Source organism: Oncorhynchus mykiss, chromosome 30 (genome assembly GCF_057628025.1).
Source record: "Oncorhynchus mykiss isolate SJ-2025 chromosome 30, ASM5762802v1, whole genome shotgun sequence".
Classification (NCBI taxonomy): Eukaryota; Metazoa; Chordata; class Actinopteri; order Salmoniformes; family Salmonidae; genus Oncorhynchus; species Oncorhynchus mykiss.
In genome coordinates, this window is record NC_143051.1 from 21,265,923 (window position 1) to 21,290,148 (window position 24,226).

Consider the following 24,226-nt stretch of genomic DNA (forward strand, 5'->3'; position numbering starts at 1 on the left):
GTGGGAACCACACATGCAGAGATCATCCGTTAACATAATCTGCGTCTCACAAAGACACAGCGGTTGGAGCCAAAAATCTCAAATTTGGACTCCTCAGACCAAAGGACAGGCTTCCACCGGTCTAATGTCCATTAATCGTGTTTCTTGGCCCACGCAAGTCTCTTCTTCTTTTTGATGTCCTTTAGTAGTGGTTTCTTTGCAGCAATTTGACCACGAAGTCCTGATTGTCTCTGAACAGTGGATGTTGAGATGTCTGTTACTTGAACTCAGTGACACATTTATTTGGGCTGCAATTTCTGAAGCTGGTAACTCTAATGAACTTATCCTCTGCAGCAGAGGTAACTCTGGGTCTTCCTTTCCTGTGGCGGTGCTCATGAGAGCCAGTTTCATCATAGAGCTGGATGGTTTTTGCAACTGCACTTGAAGAAATGTTCAAAGTTCTTGACCTTCATGTCCTAAAGTAATGTGGACTGTTGTTTCACTTTGCTTATTTGAGCTGTTCCTGCCATAATATGGACTTGGTCTTTTACCAAATAGGGCTATTTTCTGTATACCAACCCTACCTTGTCACAACACAACTGATTGGCTCAAACGCATTAAGAAGGAAAGAAATTCCGAATGTACTTTTAACAAGACACACCTGTTAATTGAAATGCATTCCAGGTGACATGAAGCTGGTTGAGAGAATGTCAAGTGTGTGCAAAGCTGTCAAGGTGAAGGGTAGCTACTTTGAAGAATCTCAAATAGAAAATTTAATTTGATTTGTTTAACACATTTTTTGGTTACTATATGATTCCGTATATGTTGTCTCATAGATTTGATGTCTTCACTATTATTCTACAATTTAGATAATGGTAAAAATGAACACTTGAATTAGTAGGTGTGTCCAAACTTTGACTAGTACTGTATATTTTTGCAAGTAAACTAGTTTTATTGTAGATCTGTGCTTATTTCAAGGATGGCAACTTCCTGGTTTTAGGCGTATCAATTTTGTTCAATAGGCATGAAAGTTGAGAACTGTCTAAAGCACAAGTGTATTACCCAGTGCATACTAACATCACCCTGTTGTTGGACAGGTAAACCTCTAGACAGTTGTGACTGAGGAGATGTCCAAGGCTCCAGATTCCCCTGCACGGTCCCGCTCCAGATCAAAGTCCAGATCCAGGTCTTACACTCGGTCTCGCTCGAGAAGCCGCTCCAGATCCAGGAAGCACCGCTACAGGTGAGGTTTATTTGAACTTCCTTCCCCTATTTGGTGGTCAATTACGAAACATTTCTGTAAAAAAAAACTACGATCAAGCCTTGCATTAGTGTCGGACGATTTTACGATTGCATCTTCTATCAACCATGTTTTTCAGCCATCGTCGATGATGATGACATTGTGATGTCACAAACTATGTTTTAGCATATTTGAGTCTGGCAGGGCAGCAAGCACACAGCAGGGTGACATGCCAAATGGCCTATTCCCTATTTGCCATAACCTAAAATGTTCAATACATGTGTGGTAGTTGCTAATGCAAGATCACAATGTAGAAAGAATGGAGGGCACCAAAGCAGCGCAAAATGTCAGATGGGGCCTAATGTGTTTTTTGTTATTTTTCCCTCCCCTCTCCAATGTTGGATGATGTTTACAGCAGACACTCTGTCTGGCTTATTGTTTTAAAATCTTAATTTCCCCTTTTCTCCCCATTTGATTTGAATGTGACTTGTTGGCCTAGCCTACTCAGAGAGAGACTCTCTCCTTGCAAACCAAACCAACAATAGGCTATAGACCTACACATAGGCTACTATCATTAAAAGTTTAACTAATATTTACGAAGTGTTTTTATTATTGTCCGTAAACTGAGCATATAAGTTCCCGTAGCAGAACTTTCAATAAGCGGGAACAAAAAATGAATTGATGATGAGTTGGTGTCATAGTTGTCTGAAAAACAAAATTTTATTTTGAATAACTTACAAATTGTGTATTTTATATAAAGGTTCACCACAGTCAGAAAACTATTACCACTTGCATGAACATTGGTTTAGGCTTAAAACAAATAGGCCTATTAACCAGGCTATGCCTTTTGCCTAATAAACTGTACAAATCCTAAATATAGGCATATAAAATAGTCTAAAAAAACAAATGCTGCAAATAAGTCTTTCAAGATTTGACAGAGTATTTTTGCCTATAAGAAATGTATTTTGAATATAGGCTCCATTTTAAAATTAAAGTGCAATGAGGAACAATTAGGTCTAGTTGTTTTTGTTGCCAAGTCTTAGGTAGACCTAAAGTTTTCTGGCAAGGAACACAAGCATGTTCACCTCTTCTGCCCCAGAGTAGAGCACTCAGCAGGATGATTCACTTGTTAATGTTGACGGAGGTCCTTTGCCCTGATATTTTTTTTTTGCATATTCTGCAAGTAACTTCAGTCAGGTCTGCTGCTGATCCCTCACATTTATCAGTCGGCCTGAAAGCAAAGACCTGCTTTCTTTTCCACCAAGTCAGCCATGGTTTTTTCCCCTTCTGATTTAGCATAAGGCAGGCTATACTATAAGTGAAATCCCATCACTTCCTTTTTATGTCGGAAAGTAGCATTTGTCACTAGTTACCACAGCCACAAAGTCATAAAGCCAGCTTATTTATGTAATTTCTCTTCTTAAAATGTGATTTTAACCTTAACCACACTACTAACCTTATTCCTAACCTTAACCAAAAAGCAAATGTAGCCTAATGCCCGATGTCCACCAGATGCATTTTTATTTTCTGGATGTCTAGCCAGCATTTTCTGTACTTGATGTCCAAGTGCTTCACTTTTCAACTAGCTAAAAGCTAGCTAGTTGGAGTCTATGTACTAATGTTTGTACCACCGCGTGATAAAGCAACGCAGGAGTTGAAAATATTGAACGTATGTGGTACACCGAAAACACCGTAGCCTAGTACGGCACCCCCAACATAGCGTTACGGACTGCTCCATTGACAATGAATGACTTCCGCCAGAACACAGTTTGCATCTGGTGGACATGAGGCGTAATGGAAGAATGGCGTGAATGCGCATACCTAGATGATCAAGATGAAATAACAATGGCCTACACTTGATATGGCTATAATATTTGTTTTTAAAAGGTAGGCTAATAACTGATATCTGAGTATTTTTATGGATAAGAGAAACAATTTGAAAATCATTCTATAGACTAGATTTTTTTTTTAAATAACTAGGCCTAATACTGTTTTTTTGTTTTGAACAATGATTTGATGACATTGTTTGTGGCTTAGTAACAATTTAAATAAGAAAAATGACACGCACCTAATCACAGTTCTGGTATAACCAATGTGAACTTGTTTTCCCCACCATTTGACCCCTCTGTGTCTGTCTGCAGCTTCCTCAAATGCACAGAAAAGTAAGTTGATACTGTGACTTCAAAATGTCTAAAACCATGACTAAAGAGAGACTATCAACAAATACAACAGAGCTTCTGTATTTGAGTGAGTTCATGTTTACGTTTTTATTCAACACGTTTATAAGCCATGAAATGTGCTTCGCCACTCGCGCTGCAACCAGCATTGCAGCTTCAAGAAATTAGTAGCAAAATGTATTGATAGGCTGGAGTTATTGGTAGATGTGTTTTTTAATATAGAGGAATATCACTTTCTCTAGTCATAGGAGTAACACCATGAATTTGTGCATGAGGCAGAAATAATGTGGTATGACTCGATTTTTGCTATCAGCTGGAAGACTCCCCTTTTTGGTCAGTCTACATGGAGGGCTAAGGGACTGTCTGATGGTGGGAGGTTGACCTTCTGATGCTCTCCCTCCACTGAGACAGACCATCTGATGCAGGCACAAAAAGCACATTTATTTAAATGTATGCTCACTCAGCTGTGCCTCACAAGTAATACCACAAGTGATCTATAACCAGTATGATCATATTCCTCAAGTTTTAAAATCTATATTTTTATGGTCTGAGAAGAACATTGGCAGGACAGTTCGAGCATAACCGATATGCAGTGATAATGTATTTGGCATATAGCCTACTACAAACCTCATTGTTACAGAACTGCTGTAATAGGTTAGTGTTGCACAGGCTTACGTTTTTTGTAAATGTTATGTTTAAAAAAATTCTGAGCGGTAGATCTTGGCCTTCATTTTGACTCTGTGATCTCAGCTCAAAGTTTGGGGACCACTGCCTTACTGTATGAAGTTGTAATCCAGTCCTGTTTCTCATAAGATTACTGGGATGGAAAGCCTACCCACCATGAGATTTGAATATGTGTATTTCCTGTTCTTCAGCCTGGAGTTGGGCTATATCGATTCTTAGAATATTTGGGTAAAACAAACTTTCAACTAATGTATGTTTATTGCTTGCTCTTCTTTTGCTACTAGAAGACTAACCTCTCTTCATATTAAGGCTGATGTGCTGTATCCATTGAGGCTGTGACAATACCAGTATCACACATTTAAAAAACGTTTTAAAAACATTTTTTATAGTAAAATGAAAACACGAAGCCGACAAACTCTTTGGTCCTTTTTTAAAGGGTAACTCAACTCCAATTTGAGCCTTTGCCCTACACTTTAAATTTGTTTTAAAAAATGCATTCACGTGAGAAGTTGTGGGTGGGGGGGAAATTGCTCAAACATTTATTTTGGTGGTGGGTAAATGTAGTTGCATCTGATCCCAACACATTCTCACTAAAGCATACTTACCAGAAGTCCACTGGCACACTCTGATAATAAAAATACGGCTCTGGGGAGTTAGCTCACGGTGGTAAGGCGCCGAGTTCCAATTGCTACTAAGTTCAAATCCCATGGGATGGATTTTTTTATTTTTATGTGGTATTGTGAAAAGTGCAATCACCTTGAACATTTAAGGTTAGGGGCTCAATTCAATCCAACCTGTATTGCAGTATTTACGCAGTAGCTCTTTTTCCAATGGTCAAATTAATTCACAGGTTGGTCTTGGGTACTGTATAAAAACCTACAACTACTACCAGTTTGACCCCTGGTAGTAGGCTTTCACTTTTCAGAATTAGAAGTGTGTGGGCATCGGATGAATATTGTAAATATAGGATCAAAATAATATCTGCCCTGTTTGGGATTCAAACTCATATTTTTAACTATGAGCCAACTGCCTTTGCGGACTGCACCATCAATCAGTTATAGCAGGTGAGAAAAAAACATGACCACCATTGTCATGTATTTCTATGAATATGAACATCATATAATCCTCATAGCCTACACATTTGTTCTTAAAACCACATAGATGTGTATGAAAGGGTAAGCAAAAATGTTGAATTTGGTCATACGCGGAAACGTGCCATACTGATTTCCCAATTATGTGTAACGGCAGTAGTCAAGGAAGCATCATGCAAAATATATTCGCCGTGCTTCACCTGCTTTTATAGTAAGCCTTGAGGTGGTACCACTCAGCACATCTAGAAGGGAGTGTAGCCTACGAACTAGATTTACTACCAAAAGACCAAAATACACTGACGAGGTGAATCCAGGTGAAAGCTATGATTCCTTGTCGATGTCACTTGTTAAATTCACTTCAATCAGTGTAGATGGAGAGGAGACGGGTTAAAGAAGGATTTATTTTACGCCTTGAGACAATTGGGTCATGTATTGTGTGTCATTCAGAAGGTGAATGGGAAAGACAACATATTTAAGTGCCTTTGAACGGGGTGTGGTAGGTGCCAGGCACACCGGTTTGAGTGTCAAGAACTGCACCGCTGCTGGGTTTTTCACACTCAGCAGTTTCCCGTGTGTATCAAGAATGGTCCATCACCCAAAGGACATCCAGCCAACTTGACACAACTGTGGGAAGCATTGGAGTCAACACGGGCCAGCATCCCAGTGGAATGCTTTTGACACCTTGTAGACTCCATGCCCCAACGAACTGAGGCTGTTCTGAGGGCAAAGCGGGGTCCAACTCAATATTAAGAAGGTACCCCTAATGTTTTGTACAGTCTGTGAATATCACTTTTGCATTGAACTGTCAAAATGAACCAGAATTGAAGTGTGTCAGTAAAACTAAGCCTAAAATGTTTTTCCATGAAAGTTACTCTTTAACCTCCTGTATGCTAAATGTTGTGTGCAATAGCTTGGAAAAAAAATAAATGTGACTCAATGACACCATGATGATGTTTATTTCCAACATGAGGGCTGTTTTCCCAATACTAATGAGTATCGTGAGACTGGTATCATCCTGGCCCTAGTATCAATGCTCTGGTATAGTCTACAGCCTCTTTTCCAGATGACACATTATAGGACCTGTTACACAACCTCGCTCCAGTCTTCTGTTGAGTTGTACATTTTGTGAGTGACATAATAAAGTAGTGCACTTACATAACATGCAGGGAGTGACACCATCAGTTTTGATAAATTATTTAGTCAGCCTTTTGTTTCAGAGGAATACTTGAATCCTTTTGATTTGACTCATAATTTCGGTTGGTTCTTTGCTCTGAAGTAGATGGGCTGCCAGACAGCGTTCAGCACTTTGTCGGTATGTTTTCAGCTGGTAGGACTTTAATGAGGGCCCGGCGTCAGTTACGTCACAACTTAGTTTTTCATGACTGAACTTTGTAATTAATAAAATATATATATATATATGGCTATTGTTAAAGTTTGATCCCACTCTGGTAGGAGATGTTGTTTTTATGCCATGCTTTAGGGCTCAAAACAAAGCGCTTGGGACCTCTTTCAGTTTAATGGTCAGCAATGCATAATACAAGTGACATACATTTTGAGTGATTTGTCCAAAGTGAAAGTAATGGCTGGAAGTGCATGCTTTTATAAAGAGAGAAGGAATTGGCAGAAGGAAGGAGAGGGAGGTGTGGGGGGGGGGGGGGGGAACCCAGGCCAAACCCTCTTCTCCCCACTCCCTTCAAGGATTAGAGTGAAAATGCTTCCCCTTTTGGCCCAATGTGTTCCGCCTCTTTCCACTGCTCCAGTCCCACCACACGCGCTCTCACCAGACATGGGGAGTCCCTCACTACTGTGAGTGTTATATGTTGCTCAGCACATCACCTCCAGAATATTCCAATGAAAAGGTGCAAGCGGTAAGTTATGGGGGATTTTATTAGAGGCTTACATGACAGATTTGGCTGTTTGGGGGTTCCCCCCCCCCATCCCCTCTGCTGTACATGGTGTGTTGTGTAATTATTAGATATGACTTGTTAGATATTACTGCATGGTCGGAGCTAGAAGCACAAGAATTTTGCTACACCCGCAATAACATCTGCTAATCACGTGTATGTGACCAATAAAACTTGATTTGATGGGTAGAAACTAATCTCCGGTTTGCTTGCTGCATGGGTTCTAATTTGGGTTTTGTTGCGAGGCCCCAATTTGCATTCGTCGTTTTTAAAATTTGCCTGCTAGTTAGTATTTTCCATGATATGTAAGGTGTGCTGATGTACTGTAGGCACGGTACTTTCAATGTTATTGTACTTCTACTGCTACCACCATGTGGTTTTCCATTTCATTCTTTTTACATTATTTCCATTGATTTAAAGAAGAATGTGTAACAGGCAAGACATGATCTTAAACTATTCGAAGGTGTTAGACCTAGATAGCAGATTTTTATGCTCTCCAGGAGTTAACCAAATGCATTGGCTTGTGGCTACATTTGCATGAATAGGCCTACATTTAATTTGTTTTCGTAAGAAACGCTGGCTACTTTATTCCATATAATGCTAGAATGGGCACTTCTCCTGCTCTTTCCATCTGGTCAAAGGGCACCTTGAAGTGAAGATGTTGAGACTTCAGAGGAAAATGGCAGCAGTAGAATATTTGCTGAGTTGTAATTGGTGATGTAGTGTATGGTTTTGTAGCTCCCCCGAGTGGACAGAATACTCCATAACACAGTCCCTCAGTCCCATCCACTTGGAGCACAACCAGTTAATTTACAGTCAGTTTTCTTTAGCCTGATGATCTGTGCTGTTTGTTTAATTCACTCCCAGCTATTGAATACATCTGAGGGGCAGTTGTATAAAGTACTTAAGTAAAAACACTTTAAAGTACCACTTGAGTAGGTTTTTTGGCATCTGTACCTTACTTTACTATTTATATTTTTGCAAACTTTTACTTCTACATTCCTAAAGAAAATAATGTACTTTTTACTCCATTTTCCCTGACACCCAAAAGTACTTGTTACATTTGGACAGGAAAATTGTCCAATTCACACACTTACTTTTGATACTTAAGTATATTTTAGCAATTCCATTTACTATTGATACTTAATTATATTTAAAAGCAAATACTTTTACTCAAGTAGTATTTTACTAGGAGGCTTTCTCTTTTATGTGAATCATTATCTATTAAGGTATCTTTACTTTTACTCAAGAATGACATTTGAGTACTTTTTCTACCACTGCTGAGGGGTATACTACGAAGCAAGCTAGGTCTACTCAGGTTTTTTTCCCGCTTCACATTCCAGCTCATTTATGGATAGCCAAGGGCACACTCCAACACTCAGACATAATTTACAAACAATCCGTACTACAACGGTGGATATTGCTCCTTTTCTGGATCTATTAATGTTGTTACTATTTAGCCAAATACATTTTCTGGTCAAGCGACCATATTCTTCAGGCAATTAAAAACGGCTGGACGGACGGGCAAGTAAGGTGCCTTTTTGAGAACTTAATGTCAATCCCTGTGGGGTTTATTCATTGTTTTCTGTGAGTGAATTGTCTGGTGACGGGCAAACGCACACCTGAGTTGGCAAAGTGCAGGCTGGCGAAACAATACTTTTCCTCTCTGTCTGAATACACCAGACTGGATCTCAATATGTGTTTATGGTTTACAATGTTTTAGGCTACCTCCTGAAACTTGTATGGGCATTGACTACACAGTATCTTTTAACGTACCTCTTCCTCCTCTTCTGTTTTCTTCTCCTAGTTCCAGGTCTCGCTCCCGCTCCAGATCTCACTCTCCGTCCCACGGCAGGAACTATCCCACCAGAGACTATCAGAACAACCAGGGTTACCAGGGTTACCAGAGAGGCTACAACCGCGGCTTCCGCAGACCCTTCTACTTCCGAGGTAGAACCCGGGGCTTCTACCCTCGCCGTGGTTACCAGAGAGGAGGGAACAGCTATGGCTACAGGGCCAACAACTGGCGGGGGGGTGGCCACCGGGACGGGCCACACCGCGACCAGGATCACCACGGTCCGCATAGCCCCAGGAGAGGCCGCTCACGCTCCCGCACTCCTAGGAAACGCTCGGGCAGCCGCAGCCACTCGCGGTCTCGATACTCTGACCGCTCGTCCTCCAGGGGTTCTCGGTGGTCTCGGGGGCGCCACAGCTCGTCTCGCTCCCGCTCCTCATCCCCGCGGCAACGCCGCAGCAGCCCTAGCTCGGGGAAGCCCGGCTCCAAGGATGTAAAGGACAGGCCTACGCCAGCAGAGGCCAAGGGGGAGAGCGGAGGAGGGGCTGGGGAGCAGGCAGAAGGACAGGGGGGAGAGGCCAGTAGTCATGATAAAGATTCTGCTGGGAAATGGCAGGGTCTGAGTGACTATGACACCAGCCCCAAACGCAGCAGTCCTGCTGTTGGTGCCAACCAGGGAAAATCAGAACCCAAAGGGCCGTTGTGGAGAACTATCGGCAGCACTGGCAGTGCTCCCTCCACCAACAGCCCACCGGGCTCCACCAAGGCTGGGCCAACCGCCTCCTTCAGCGGGTTTGGCTTCCTTGGCAAGGAGGATCCCACCACGGTAGACGATAAGAGTGCCATTTCCTCTGCTTTCAAAAAGTATGTTCCATATTTCCCATTATATTCTGCTACATTTGTCTTTCATCATACCTGTTTTGTTTTATTTTCTTTAAGTTGAGTTTTCCTCATCCCACTTTGTGATTGTAATTATTCTTTTAAAATTGTTCAGTCTGTGCTCAGCTACAAAAATCCTTGGAAGAATACAGCTAAAACTGTATGCCGTAGTCAATGGCAGTCCTCTTCTCATTTCAAATGCTAGTGATAACAATTAAAAAGTCGCTGGCTGTTGTCCTCTGCTATGCATTGAAAGTAGGTTCAGTTGTATGAAATCCCCCTAATTTTGGAGGTGGAGATTAAGTATCATTATTTCAATACCAGACCTATGCTATTGTAAGTGTTACATGTCATTCTGTGGTGTTGTCACCTCTATGGTTGTGCTGTCTTGTTTGTTGATCATCCAATATTTGTACCCCTTGAGACGAAAAGCATTCAAATTTAATCAGTGCCCTGTTACAAAACTGGGGTTCTGTAACACAACTAGACATTCTTCTTTGTATAACATGTTGTAAAGGTCCATTTACTTCTGTCTGATTGTCCAGGTTCTTGGCAGAAAACAAGAGCAAAAAACAGCAGGCGGCGGCAGAGTGGAAGAATGGCCGGGACAGGGACCAAAGCACCACGGACGGAGACGGCAGAGAGAAAGGCAAGAGCAGGACTAGCAGTGGCCTCTTAAACATAACAGCAGGTTCCTTCAGCTCCAAGGCCGATAAGTCCCTGCCCTTCCTGGACAAAGCTGAAGAGGCCTTCCTCAAGTCTCAGGCTGCAGGGAGAGAGAGGGAGAGGGAGGCAGAAGAGGAGGCCAAGCCCAAAGGAGCCACCCTGACAACACGGGACGTGTTTGGGAAGTGGGAAGACGAGCCCCATTACTACCCCCCAGGGAAGGATGAGGAGAGACTGAGAGACACGGCCGAAGATGTGGTGGAAGACCTGGAGCACATGGAGGAGGAGCTTTACCGCAGCCGCAAGCAGGCCTCCAAGAAAGAAGAGAAGTCCAAGAAGAAGGAGAAGAAAGACAAGGAGAAGAGCAGTACGTCCCCAACCATAGCAACCGTGGCCCTTAGGGGTTCAGGTAGCAGGGAGAAGGACAGGCCCCTGGCCCTATTCCCCATCTCTAGGGTGGAGTCACCCCTACCCAGGCCCTCTGGAAAGAGGGATGACTTTGAGCTTAGTATCAACTCCTTTGACAAGATGCCCAGGTAAGCAGCATTACCATTATTGTTCATCAACAGACTGCTTGGAGGGTTAATGTTTTCTGAAAATATAATTTTTAACACAGGATAGTTTTTGATCTGCCTGAAAGTCAAAAATGTTATGGTACTCATCACGGTCTTGAACAAAACAGTTTTGTATCTGCTTGATCCACCTGGTCTCTCTTTCTCAGCTCCTCATCTGGAGGTCTGACCAAGGAGCGTGGTATGTCCAGGGATCTGGTGCATCCCGCTAAGAAAGATCACGGAGAGTTCCGTTCCATCTTCCAGCATATTCAGGCGGCTCAGCTCAGACGCAGCCCCTCTGAGCTTTTTGCGCAGCACATTGTCACCATTGTGCACTACATCAAAGGTAAGGTCTCTTATTGGGGACCATAAAGTGCTGTCTATGACGCCACAGACACAACAAGGACAGCAGTGGGGTTTAGCTTTGAAATATTCACTAGTTCCATGGACTGTTCAATCACTTGTCCCTTTGTAGGATTTACCAGCCACTCAGATTATTTACCAGCCAAAATATATATTTTCTGCTAAAATGACACGATCTTGGGTTAGCTATAAACATTTTTGGTAGGAGTGTTATATCTTGTCTTCCTTAGCAGTTGAAACTAATACATAGGAAAACAACCTAGCTTGTGAACAAAACAATGTAAATAGCCAAGAAACAAGGACAAAGTCTAACTTCAGTAGACTTTCGCTTCAAGTAAACTTTCATGCCTGTATGCAGCGTTTCTGAAAATGAATCTTTCACTCAGTTCAGCCAGGTAGTGTTGCAGCACAAGGTGGAATGGGTTATATAGGATTTGTAGTTCTTTTACTTTGTGCGATTTTACTATAAATGTGGTTATACTTTTATTTATTCACAAAGGCACGTGAAATGTTTGCACTGTAGAGCCCTGAACACCCGCCAACGTGGCTGGTGAAATAGATCTCTTACCCGGTCTAATCTGTTAGAGATGTCCATTGACTAGAAAGACTATATAGATATTGTATCTGTCCTCCATTTGCAGCCCAACATTTCAGCTCTTCAGGCATGACTTTAAGTGAGCGGTTTGCCATGTACCAAAGAAAAGCCGCTGAGATGGAATTGATGAAGCCAAGGAAGAGTCCAGAAATCCATAGGTAAGGCAGTCTTTCTCATAAGTGTCTTCTTTTCAGATTGCTATGAGTTTACGTTAAGCGTTCAATATAGCTGCAAAGTTGTGTGTTCAACAAATGAAATACTCTCAAATACTTTGACACTATAGTGTGTTAAGTACATGCTTTGATGAAGCCATATCCAACTCACCTTGTGCCTTTTCCTTTTGTGTTCTCCAGGAGAATCGATGTCTCCCCCAGTGCTTTTAAGAGACACTCTCACCTGCTAGATGAGCTGGAGGACTGCAGCTACAAGGTGACCGGCCTTTTTGACATTTAATGTAAAAATATAAGGTGATTGAGACGATCCAAAGCAGCAGTGTTCAGCTTGTGCTTTTCTTTTAAAGGAGATGCATAAGTCTAAATCAAAAGAGCCCAATTTGTGTATTGTAATCCCAAGCGAGCCCCCCAGCCTATGAGATATGGTTATTGAGCGGGTATGTACGTACCCAAGAAAAAGCTAAAAGGAGGTGACTTAAGATGCTGTGTCCAAGCCTCTCATGGGACCCTAAGCAATGCCATCGTAAGTATTTCTCCTCAAACAAGCAACATGTTTTCAAGTTCAGTAAAATGATTTTGTTTTTAAAGGATATCTTAAAAGCATGCTCCTGTTTCCCATGAGTGTGTATATGTCTGTTGATGTGAATGTCTGTTACTTGGCCAAGTTACTCCGTTTAATAAAGCCTTAGAAAATGAACTAAGATTACATTAACACACGTGATTGATCTGTTTACTTGAGTACATCTATTCAAAATACTTTGATATAGAGCTTAAGTTATTTGGAAGAAAACATTTCAAGATGGCCTTGGCTCTCTGGAGGGATGCATTTATTGTGCAATCACCAGCAGATGGGGTGCAATACTACAAACACACACCTTCCTTATTTCACTGCATGTATTTTTATTTATTTTTTACTTAATCTTTGATACATTCATAGGTTGCACCTCAGTCACTGTCACGTCATGCCATTGTTATGAACGTTCTCAAGATGCCCTCGTGATAAGTCCAGTCATTCTGAACGGAGGCTAATGACTGTTTTGTTTAAATTATACGATAGTGGCCTGGAAATTTGACATTGCTAAAGTAGGAAAATATTTTGTAGGCAGCAACTTTGCCATCATTATCATGCTGTCAAATTTACTTTAGAAAGATGGAAATGTCATTATCTTGCAAAGTTTCTCAAAAATAGCTAGCAATGCTAATGTTAGCCAGCTAAAAACTGGTGGTCTTCCCTCAATCTTAGCTAGCTAGCTAATGTTATACTGCATCTAAAGTCAATCTGGCGACATCACAATGATGACTATTTTCTTACTAATTATTTGCCTCCTTTTGAAATGTGATTGTATTTCCAAGACACTGTACTGCACTTTTTAATAAATCTCCATCAGCGCTCATTGACAATGCATTGAATAGAATGCTCAGTTGGGCACCAGTCCTAAAACGAATGTTCAAAACAATATTGTGACGAAACGTGCAACCCATGAAATGGAAAGGCATCATTACTTCATTATGTTGCCCACTTCTAAGTTGTGGTATCGGAAGTGGCAAATAACATAGACCGCACTTCCATATCTCCACAGGATCAGGGTAAAAAACCTAAAGGTGACCCAATGGACCTGCGTCTGGATATAGAGCGCCGTAAAAGGTTTTCTGGGAAGGAGCCTGGGCAGCATAAACGGGACGGGGGCAAGGGCTCCGGAGGCTCCCGAGGACCCAGCCAAGAGAGGTCCTCAGAGAGATCCGCCAAACACCACAAGAAATCCAAGTAGGCTTATTATAGTTTACTTTGAAATCACCTCCCCATAGTCTCCTCCATCCCTGAATTGTTTCTTTCATTGGAATGTGGTTATATAAACTATATGCATGTCATTTTCTCCACCCCAAGGTTTCTTTGCGATTTCATGTTCAGCACTTAAAATATAGATCCAGTTAAAATGGAGTCTAGTTTGTAATTTCCCCCTTTTTACCCCTCTCGCTCACAGAAAAACCAAGAAGAAGCGTGATCGCTCTCCATCCTCCTCCTCTTCCTCCTCCTCTCCCTCTCCCTTCAGAGGAGGGTTCAGAGGTAAAGACCACATGATGGGGGAGGAGATGGAGCACATGGACCAGGGCTACAATAAACCTCGCTTCGGGCCCCGGGACTACGGAGGCCCCATGGATAGGGGTCTCTCCCGGGATTATGAGGGCCACATGGAGAGGGGTCCCCCCCGGGATTACGAGGGCCACATGGATAGGGGCCGAGGACGTGGAGGAGGATTTGTAAGTTCTGCTCTCTGTGTGACGTATTCTACTGTTTCACCTAGCCAGCCTACTGTATGGACTGGAGTGCACTATGGAATGAATTTGATTGTCTTGTAATTTTCTATCTTTATAACTTCGCTATAGACTGTGCTTCTCTGCTCTGTTCCTTCCTCCTAATGATGATGATGATAAGGAAAATGAGGAGGATGATGATTCTATTTCACACTTAATCCATACCTGATTACTAAAGGTAAAGTAATACTCATGTGACATTCAGAAACACAATACTCAATGTAGAAGCCTGACTCCTCCTTCTCTCCACAGCCGACTGAGAGCCCCTGGTGTTCTCATCCCGCTTACTCGCTCTCTCGCTCTCCATCTCTGATGTATTTGATCTTTACATTGGGAATGCTTTCCTGCAGCTATAATTTTTTATTCAGGTCCAAGCCCTCAGTCCAAGCCCTCAGTCCAAGCCCTCAGTCCAAGCCCTCCCCTCAGTCCAAGCCCTCCCCTCAGTCCAAGCCCTCCCCTCAGTCCAAGCCCTCACCTCAGTCCAAGCCCTCACCTCAGTCCAAGCCCTCACCTCAGTCCAAGCCCTCACCTCAGTCCAAGCCCTCACCTCAGTCCAAGCCCTGTGAATATTGGAAATTATAATAGTTGATTGTGCTCAGACTAAGTTTCTCCTAGGTACATATCTAGGATCAGCATCCCCTCCCTCAATCCTAACCTTAGCTATTAATAGGGGAAATGCTAGATCAGTGTTTATGGGCAACTTCACTCTTCACCCCCAGTCTGACCCTGTTTGTTTTGGTTTCAGCTCCCCAGAGTGAGAGGAGGTGGAAGGGGCTGGAACAGGGGCAATTACCAAGGAAACAACAACAGCAACCCCCCTCCTAATATGAGCAATGCCCCCCCAGAGCGCCCGCCAGACGAGGAGTGGGACCCAGAGTACACTCCTAAGAGTAGGAAATATTACTTTGTAAGTTTCAGCACTTACTCTTTATTTGAGTATACCATAATTACTCTTTATTTGAGTATACCATAATTACTCTTTATTTGAGTATACCATAATTACTCTTTATTTGAGTATACCATAATTACTTTTGTGTGAGCACTTCTCTGCACAATACCCCTAGTGGATTTGAATCCAAATAGTCTCTCCTAACATTCAGAGCTGATTTTGGTTCTGTTTTTCCCAGATTAGAATATGAAAACATGGTCTTGATTCTGTTTTCATATTGTGATAGGTGATCATCTTTGCTCTTAGTGACATTAATACAAGATGTATACATGTTAAATCTGGAATCGGTAGCGGTGAAACTGCCACGTCTGTTTGCGATATTACAACAAAGACGTAGTTTTCCCTTGAACAGCATTGCACACGCAATAGAACAGCAGAGTATGTTCTATGATATTTTTTTACCATGATGTAGAATGCTCTGCCCCGTTTCAAAAGAAAACAATAAATGTGCTTGGGGCGACCAGTGGCACTGTTACACCAATGTGGATCTCGGCTTTAATAATGAACATTAATACATGTTAACACATTTTAATTTGCTGATGTTGTCTTGGAATCCTTTTCACTGATCTGACCGTTTACTTATTTGGCAGCATGATGACCGAGAGGGAGAGAAGACGTGGCTGGAGAGCCGTGGCCGAGGGGCCTTCCCCCGCAGCAGGGGACGCTTCATCTACCGCAAGGGCGGCAGCAGCCCCAACAAGTGGACTCATGACAAGTTCCAGGGGGATGGGGAGGAGGGGGGCGAGCATGGGGAGGAGCACCACACAGAGATGGACCATAAAGACAACATCCAGTCCGGAGACCCCTCAGCTTCCAAGCTGTAGTAGACCCTCCTCTTCCTTCTTCCAGAGCTTTCTGTTCATCTGTTTGAGGTCATCTGATTATCTGCCGTCATCTCTGCGTAAGCTTGAAGAGTCTAAACTCTGGCTACCTGCCCTGCACCTAGTCAGTCACAGCATCAGAATGTACACGGTTGTTTTCCTATCGTTGACTCAAGCCACTTTCAGTAAGGGTTATATGGGAGAAAATGTTTAATTTAACTTGAATGAAGGGGCAAGCTACTTTTTATTTTTGTTTAATTACTACCAGTAATTTGTATTTGTTTCTGGGTGTTTGATATGTAAAGATGTGCTTTGTTTGTCTTTTTATCTGTATTTGCTTGTTTGTTACGAACAATAGCAGACTGGTTTCCGATCGTCTCCTGTGGGATATACTACAAACAGGATAAAGGAGTTGGTAAGCTAACTTGCCTACAGTAAATGTTATGAAATAAGAAAGTTATTTATTTTTGGAGTCAATTAGACCATGCCCAGATTGAAATAGGCATGGTCTAATTGACTCAACAACCAAAAATACATATGAAAGTTTAGCTTTCTTAATGAACCGAATATCTGTAGTTATTTCTGGTTGGCTAACTCATTGATCTTGCTTTGTAGTACACCCCTCTGGGTCCTCTGAAATGGTTACGTTATTGTAGCTACGTTGATTTAAAGCAAAGTAACTTTCCTCATGACATAAAAATGACAAATGGATTTGTGCCTTAAAATTGATATTCATAGTGATATGTATTGCTCTTATACTTTCGTCGTACAGCTTTTCTGCTGTACTAGCTAAAGCAAGCCTTTAGCTAAACAGCTGTTTTGGGCAGTGCTAGGTTTTTGATGGTGTTTTGCATGACACTTTGGTCCCATGGGGTGGTAAGGTTAGATTCCAATCTCTACTGTGGGTACAGGGCTCATACTAGAACTGGGCGATGTGGACAAAAATCCATATCACGATAAATTGCCTGAATTGATGCGAGAACAATACATTTCTAACAATTAACACAGTTAATTCTTTTTTTTAAATGATACTTTCAACTACTACTAGTTTGATGGTTGTAGCCATCAATTATCCAATTAACAATCACCCATATTAGCAAACTTTATTTAAAGGTTCACATTTCTCTACTATAGGCTACTTATCGTATTGAACGATATCAGCAAAATGCCTGCGATTTAAATTTCGGTTTATCGTCCCAGCTACTGCTCACATACCAGTATGTCCTGCCACGTTGAGAATTCTCCATCCTACATAAGCATTCTCATTACCACCAATACTTCTGGTCTTCTACTTGTTGGAGAGTTGAGCTTGTTTCTGTGTGGTTTGTTCCCCTTGATACTTCCTGTTTTTAAGCATCAAGAGGACTTTCACTGTGTAAAATGAAAGGTCTGCTACAAAAAAATATTGTTTCACAGCTGACAAATAGCAGGTGTATGTTTGTGCCTGTGTCATAATTTTAGGTAAATCACTATTTAGATTTTTTTTGAATATAATTATAGGAAAAATAAGTAGTTATGTAACAAACAAAATTATTGATATTGAGGCCTTTTATATTGGGAGTTTAAATGTTTTAAATATACAGAACAAAAATATAAACGCAACATGTAATGTGTTGGTCTCATGTTTCATGAGTTGAAATAAAAGATCACAATTTTCCATACTCACAAAAGCTTATTTCTCTCATTTTGTGCATAAATTTGTTTTCAACCCTGTTAGTCAACATTGGTCCTTTGCCAAGATAATCCATCCACCTGACATGTGTGACATATCAAGAAGCTGATTAAACAGCGTGATCATTACACAGGTGCCCCTTGTGCTGTGGACTATAAAAGGTCACAACATGTCTCAAGTTTTGAGGGCGTGTACAATTGTCATGCTGACTGCAGGAATGTCCACCAGAGCTGTTGCCAGTGAATGTAATGTTCATTTCTCTACCATAAGCCGCCTCCAACATCGTTTTACAGAATTTGCCAGTACGTCCAACAGGCCTCATAACAGCAGACCACATGTAACCATGCCAGCCCTGGACCTCCACATCCGGTTTCTTCACCTGCGGGATCATCTGAGACCAGCCACCTGGACAGCTGATGAAACTGAGGAGTAGTTCTGTCTGTAATAAAGCCATTTTGTGGGGAAGGACTCAGTCTGATTGGCTGGGCCTGGTTCCCCAGTGGGTGGGCCTATCTGGGCGCACCTGCCCAGCCATGTGAAATACATAGATTAGGGCTTAATGAACTTATTTCAATTGACTGATTTCCTTATGAACTGTAACTCAGTAAAATAAGTGAAATTGTTGCGTTTTTATATTTTTGTTCAGTCTAGTATAGCAGTTTACGGGCTTCATCATTTTCGTTCTTCCGTAATGTTCTACATCAAAAGGTAAACCTATACTATTGAGGTTATGGCACAAGATGACATAAGTATAACTTTTCCCTGTATGTGGCAAATAAATACTGTCAAACTATACTTGTTGTTGGAGCACAAATACAGGTGAGTAGATGTCAAGGAGCAGGTTTAGTCAGCAACAGTGCAAGACTGCTGCTTTGTGCAGTCTACCCCTAGACTACATTGTGTCCATACTGTATGTGTTGAGCATACTGTAACTGTAGGACTCTATTCTTTGTTTTTACGCTCTTACTCGAAACAGAAGCTGACATCTTTTCTACTGTTCCCTAAGAGATTTTAAGTACTTGTCATTAATTTTCAATAAATATTTTCTCTGGTTCACTTGAATTGTTTTGTCATGTACTACTTGCCTTTTCCTTCTGCACTCCTCATTTAAAGTTCTGAGTTTTCAACATTCTTATCAAGTGCCTAATGGAAACTCTAAAAGTTGTACACATCCACGGTATTTGTTATATTGCAATTCTTTGGACTTGACAAGATATACTGCAACATGTCTAACTAATTTTAGACATGAGTGCCTGCTTAGGACAATTTGATAAGGACTGCAGGAATTTAGCTGTGGAATTTGGTAATGAGCACATACTCGATATGCGACTGCAGACTAGTTGTGCGCGGGTCAGCTGTTTGTTCACCTGGAATTGCTAATAACCCATCCATCACTAGTGCAGACTGAAGTTACATAACCTCAAAAGCAAACACGGGTCACTCACTCAAGCAAAATTCAAGGAATACATGCCAGCCCAAATGGCACCCTATCCCATAGTGCACCACTTAACCCGAGCCCAAGGTCCTGGTCAAAAGTAGTGCACTATACAGGGAATAGGGTGCAATTTGAGACATACACCAGTTTTTTTTTTTATATGGCTGTTACAATCCCCAATTGAAATAATTAACAGGACACTTACTGGCACTGGACATGAACACTCCAGTCATAACAAGCAACCTTTTCATTCAGCATAGAACAGTTTGGGTTTGGAGGGAAAAACTCACCCAGGGAAGCCAAAAACAGAGGATCCCCTGGGACATAGCTGGGATGCACTGGATTTTGCACAAGGGAAGTAGTACCTTGGTAAGATGTACAGCACAGGTATGTCCAAAATGACACCCTATTCCCTATATAGTGCATTACTTTTGACCAGAGGCCATGGTCAAAAGTGGTGCACTTGGTAGGAAATAGGGTGCCATTTGGGGCAACAAAAACAGGTATTTTGCCCGGGGACAAATGACCTTTTCATAAGTCCTGAACAACCTCTTCAGGAGAAAGAGAGAGAGGCTGCAGGGAGTGTGGAAAGGGAAATCGAGTATGCATCCCAAATGGAATCATTTAGGAGTTTGGTCAAAAGTAGTGCACCATGTAAGGGAGTAGGGTGCCATTTATGGATCCACAGTGTTGCTGCTGCTGTAACATAGACTGCTGGGACTGTGGAAAGGAAAACAGGAAGTTACTAGTCAGAGATGGTGGCTAACGAGGGGTTAAAGGATGGGGGATTCTGTGGGAAGACTTGTAGCCGGCTAAGATTAACATGGAGGGTTGGAGCTTGGAGCTCTTGTGGAGCAGCCTAACAACCATGTAATTCAATAAGCAAATGTTAACATACATAAGACAGTGATATTGGTGGTTTCTCTAAGCTGTCTGCATTGTAAATCAATGTGTGAATGTCCAGTGGTCATGAAATTCTACTTTTTATTACCAAAATGTATATGGATACTCATTGAAGTATAAACATAAAAGCGTGCATTGTATTGTGCAACACATTTGCCATAGTCGTACATTAATGAAAAACGTTGAAAATACACATTGAATGAAAAGATGAAGGTGAATCTGTGCCTGCCCAGTAAAGTCCTCTACAGTCTCTGTCTGAAGTAGATAAAGTTCAGGGTTAATAAAATGTTAGGTCATTGAGTCACTTTAGGTCCTTTAGAGGTAGTGTACCCGTCCGATGGTCCCTGTCCCAGTGGTCATTATATCAGGCTGCCTGTTTCTCCAGATTTCTCTGATGATGCGCTCCCTCTCCTCCAGTTGCCTCGCCCTCTCCAGCTCATCTGCCGACGCAAACACGTTCACGCTCCTCAAAGTACCATTTGATTGGCTGCTGAGGTTGCTCATAGGCACCGCAGTTAATTTAGGGATCTCAACCTCCTCCCCTTCTTCCACATCCACTTTCTCCTGTTCCTCATCTTCTTCACTAGACTTCAGTTGTCTCCTCTCTAGGGAGTGGGGAGTGTTGTTGTTCTTGGTGCGACCACGACGTGTGCTACAGGCGATGCCAGTGACCAGGAGGCACAGGGCCAGGAGCAGGCCAAAACACACACCCACCATGAAGTACAAAGCCAAGCTCTCTGGGTTGGCTAGATGGGTTTAGGAAAAACAGTTTAGATCACTCACTTACATAGCCTTGTGAAAACAGATTGTGTGAGCTTGCAAGATCAGGTTGGTTTTGATGCTATCAGCTACATTGCCAGGGGTTCAGTCAATTCTTCATTTCATTTAAACTAAATACAACAGCATGTGAATTGACTTTAACAATGCCTTGTTTGGTATCAGTTCTTGGCAAATCTCTTCACAAAGGGCCCCTGACTGGTCTTACTGTATAATCCACTTTCCTTTGGCTGTAATATGAGTGCAGGAAATGAGGAACTTTACACAATATTTGAGAGGTCAAGCATGCAGACACTTTCCCGGTACAGGGGTGTCAAGCCAAAGCTAACAGAACGCACAAGTCCCTGGAAAGGATTGTGGTTCTACTCAGAGGTTACAGATCTTTCGGAAAGCTTTCTTAAAGCATCAGAATTAATAAAGGGTTGCTTTATCCTAGAATTATAAGAAGAACAAACACGGATGTCTCACCTTTGATGTGAGCATAGCTCGCCATGCTGTTACTTAGCAGCTCCATGTCTTTTCTAATTGGTTCCATTTTGACCTCTGTTTGGTTGACACCATCCACCAACAATATGACGAGTTCTTCTGTTTTGACGACTTCTCTGGTCATCACATCTCTAGGTCTCTGGTGTCAGTTCCGGGCCTGTCTCCAATACAAGGACCTGTAGTTCAAAAATAATTAACATACCGTCAGAACTGCCCCCACAAACAGGAAACAATCAACATTTCCTCTTCTACTATGACGCCAGTGTCATTTCCAATGAGAGGAACGGACTGTCATTTTGGACAGCCAGCACTCAAAGTGTCTAACTGTCTGAGCTCATTCTCTGGTCCTTAGGAGTCTCATAAGGCTTAGAAGAGAGTGTAACAGAATGCCTCCACCTATTTCCCACCCAACCATCCTCCCTACAATTCAATGAGGTGTCAGAGGTCACTGGGATGTACACATTGTGTTCCTGGTAGTACGTCCCTAGTGCCCCACAGAGGACACCATAAACACCGAGTCAGTCAGTGTGCTTGCTTAACCACTAATTACTTCGTATTTCTGGTATTTCCGTAGCAGTGGCCCAGCTATTCCTTTCCTGTGTGCTCAGAGTGGGGGGGTTCACTTTTCCCACAGAAACACGTGTTTCACATGCACGCTAACAGTCTGTCTGTGTGGAGTCTCACCTCGAGGAGGAGCCAAAGTGAAAGGGAAGGAGAGATCTAAAAGACAAATAACACTATACAGTGTTACAGAGGTTGAGAGTGAATCTGGGGATTGGGGGAGGGAATAGGACAACAAAGTGTTGATGAAATCCAATGACTGCTGACTGATTGCTCCCTCCCTCATTGCCTGCATGCAATTCAACAACAGCTGAGGCAATGGCAGACTGTTGCTCTTTCGCTGCGTCTTTCCTCTGGGAGTTTAAAATCATGCCAGCTATCATCAGGCCCATCAGGATCCTGTGTTTTCCCACCCTGATCTTTATCCCGCCGAGCCTTTATCCCGCAGCAGACCCTGACCCTGTTCACTCTCAAAGTACATTTTGCCAATTAAATGGTGGCCGCAATTGGCAGCATTGCTGCTTTGTTGGCCCACAGACTCATGGGAGATGGTGGGACTTGCCGCCTTGCCCCATCAGGGGTTCTCTGCTTATAGTTATCTTGGCTAGCTAATTGATTTGACTTTTGGAAGGAAATAGCTCACCAACTTCATCCTCAGTTTTTTTTTCAGGCTTTAATGACAAGTGCTGTTCATTTAAAGACAAACAATATTTTCATTTAATTAGGCCTTGCTTGGCCTCGATTGCCCCTTGTGCTGTGGACTATAAAAGGTCACAACATGTCTCAAGTTTTGAGGGCGTGTACAATTGTCATGCTGACTGCAGGAATGTCCACCAGAGCTGTTGCCAGTGAATGTAATGTTCATTTCTCTACCATAAGCCGCCTCCAACATCGTTTTACAGAATTTGCCAGTACGTCCAACAGGCCTCATAACAGCAGACCACATGTAACCATGCCAGCCCTGGACCTCCACATCCGGTTTCTTCACCTGCGGGATCATCTGAGACCAGCCACCTGGACAGCTGATGAAACTGAGGAGTAGTTCTGTCTGTAATAAAGCCATTTTGTGGGGAAGGACTCAGTCTGATTGGCTGGGCCTGGTTCCCCAGTGGGTGGGCCTATCTGGGCGCACCTGCCCAGCCATGTGAAATACATAGATTAGGGCTTAATGAACTTATTTCAATTGACTGATTTCCTTATGAACTGTAACTCAGTAAAATAAGTGAAATTGTTGCGTTTTTATATTTTTGTTCAGTCTAGTATAGCAGTTTACGGGCTTCATCATTTTCGTTCTTCCGTAATGTTCTACATCAAAAGGTAAACCTATACTATTGAGGTTATGGCACAAGATGACATAAGTATAACTTTTCCCTGTATGTGGCAAATAAATACTGTCAAACTATACTTGTTGTTGGAGCACGAATACAGGTGAGTAGATGTCAAGGAGCAGGTTTAGTCAGCAACAGTGCAAGACTGCTGCTTTGTGCAGTCTACCCCTAGACTACATTGTGTCCATACTGTATGTGTTGAGCATACTGTAACTGTAGGACTCTATTCTTTGTTTTTACGCTCTTACTCGAAACAGAAGCTGACATCTTTTCTACTGTTCCCTAAGAGATTTTAAGTACTTGTCATTAATTTTCAATAAATATTTTCTCTGGTTCACTTGAATTGTTTTGTCATGTACTACTTGCCTTTTCCTTCTGCACTCCTCATTTAAAGTTCTGAGTTTTCAACATTCTTATCAAGTGCCTAATGGAAACTCTAAAAGTTGTACACATCCACGGTATTTGTTATATTGCAATTCTTTGGACTTGACAAGATATACTGCAACATGTCTAACTAATTTTAGACATGAGTGCCTGCTTAGGACAATTTGATAAGGACTGCAGGAATTTAGCTGTGGAATTTGGTAATGAGCACATACTCGATATGCGACTGCAGACTAGTTGTGCGCGGGTCAGCTGTTTGTTCACCTGGAATTGCTAATAACCCATCCATCACTAGTGCAGACTGAAGTTACATAACCTCAAAAGCAAACACGGGTCACTCACTCAAGCAAAATTCAAGGAATACATGCCAGCCCAAATGGCACCCTATCCCATAGTGCACCACTTAACCCGAGCCCAAGGTCCTGGTCAAAAGTAGTGCACTATACAGGGAATAGGGTGCAATTTGAGACATACACCAGTTTTTTTTTTTATATGGC

The 24,226-nt window shown here is 42.2% G+C and overlaps 2 protein-coding genes across 15 annotated transcripts in view; one reads left to right on the plus strand and one right to left on the minus strand.

Annotated features, from left to right (window-relative positions):
- The window catches only part of thrap3b (thyroid hormone receptor associated protein 3b), a 32,803-nt gene extending 14,950 nt beyond the window's left edge, over positions 1-17,853 (plus strand). For 4 of the 14 annotated variants that reach the window (XM_036970654.2, XM_036970653.2, XM_036970652.2 and 1 more), the window contains exons 2-11: positions 1,077-1,222; positions 8,883-9,734; positions 10,295-10,951; positions 11,137-11,315; positions 11,974-12,085; positions 12,281-12,356; positions 13,681-13,865; positions 14,083-14,359; positions 15,159-15,320; positions 15,953-17,853. In XM_036970654.2, coding sequence (XP_036826549.1) covers positions 1,107-1,222; positions 8,883-9,734; positions 10,295-10,951; positions 11,137-11,315; positions 11,974-12,085; positions 12,281-12,356; positions 13,681-13,865; positions 14,083-14,359; positions 15,159-15,320; positions 15,953-16,186 — 2,850 coding nt within the window. In that variant the 5' untranslated portion in view covers positions 1,077-1,106 and the 3' untranslated portion in view covers positions 16,187-17,853. Of the gene's footprint in view, positions 1-1,076; positions 1,223-6,898; positions 7,040-8,882; positions 9,735-10,294; positions 10,952-11,136; positions 11,316-11,973; positions 12,086-12,280; positions 12,357-12,447; positions 12,624-13,680; positions 13,866-14,082; positions 14,360-14,485; positions 14,592-15,158; positions 15,321-15,952 lie in introns of those variants that run through there. The other 10 variants (XR_016493547.1, XR_016493546.1, XR_016493548.1 and 7 more) reach the window with 7 other exon arrangements.
- A 2,407-nt stretch (positions 17,854-20,260) lies between these two features.
- On the minus strand, positions 20,261-21,631 carry LOC149970232 (protein eva-1 homolog B-like). Its single transcript, XM_090227802.1, has 2 exons — positions 21,439-21,631; positions 20,261-20,939 (listed from the first exon to the last, which is right to left on the minus strand). Exons 1-2 carry the CDS (start codon positions 21,578-21,580, stop codon positions 20,509-20,511), a joined length of 573 nt encoding a protein of 190 aa, XP_090083928.1. The 5' UTR covers positions 21,581-21,631; the 3' UTR covers positions 20,261-20,508.
- Positions 21,632-24,226: the final 2,595 nt, after the last annotated feature.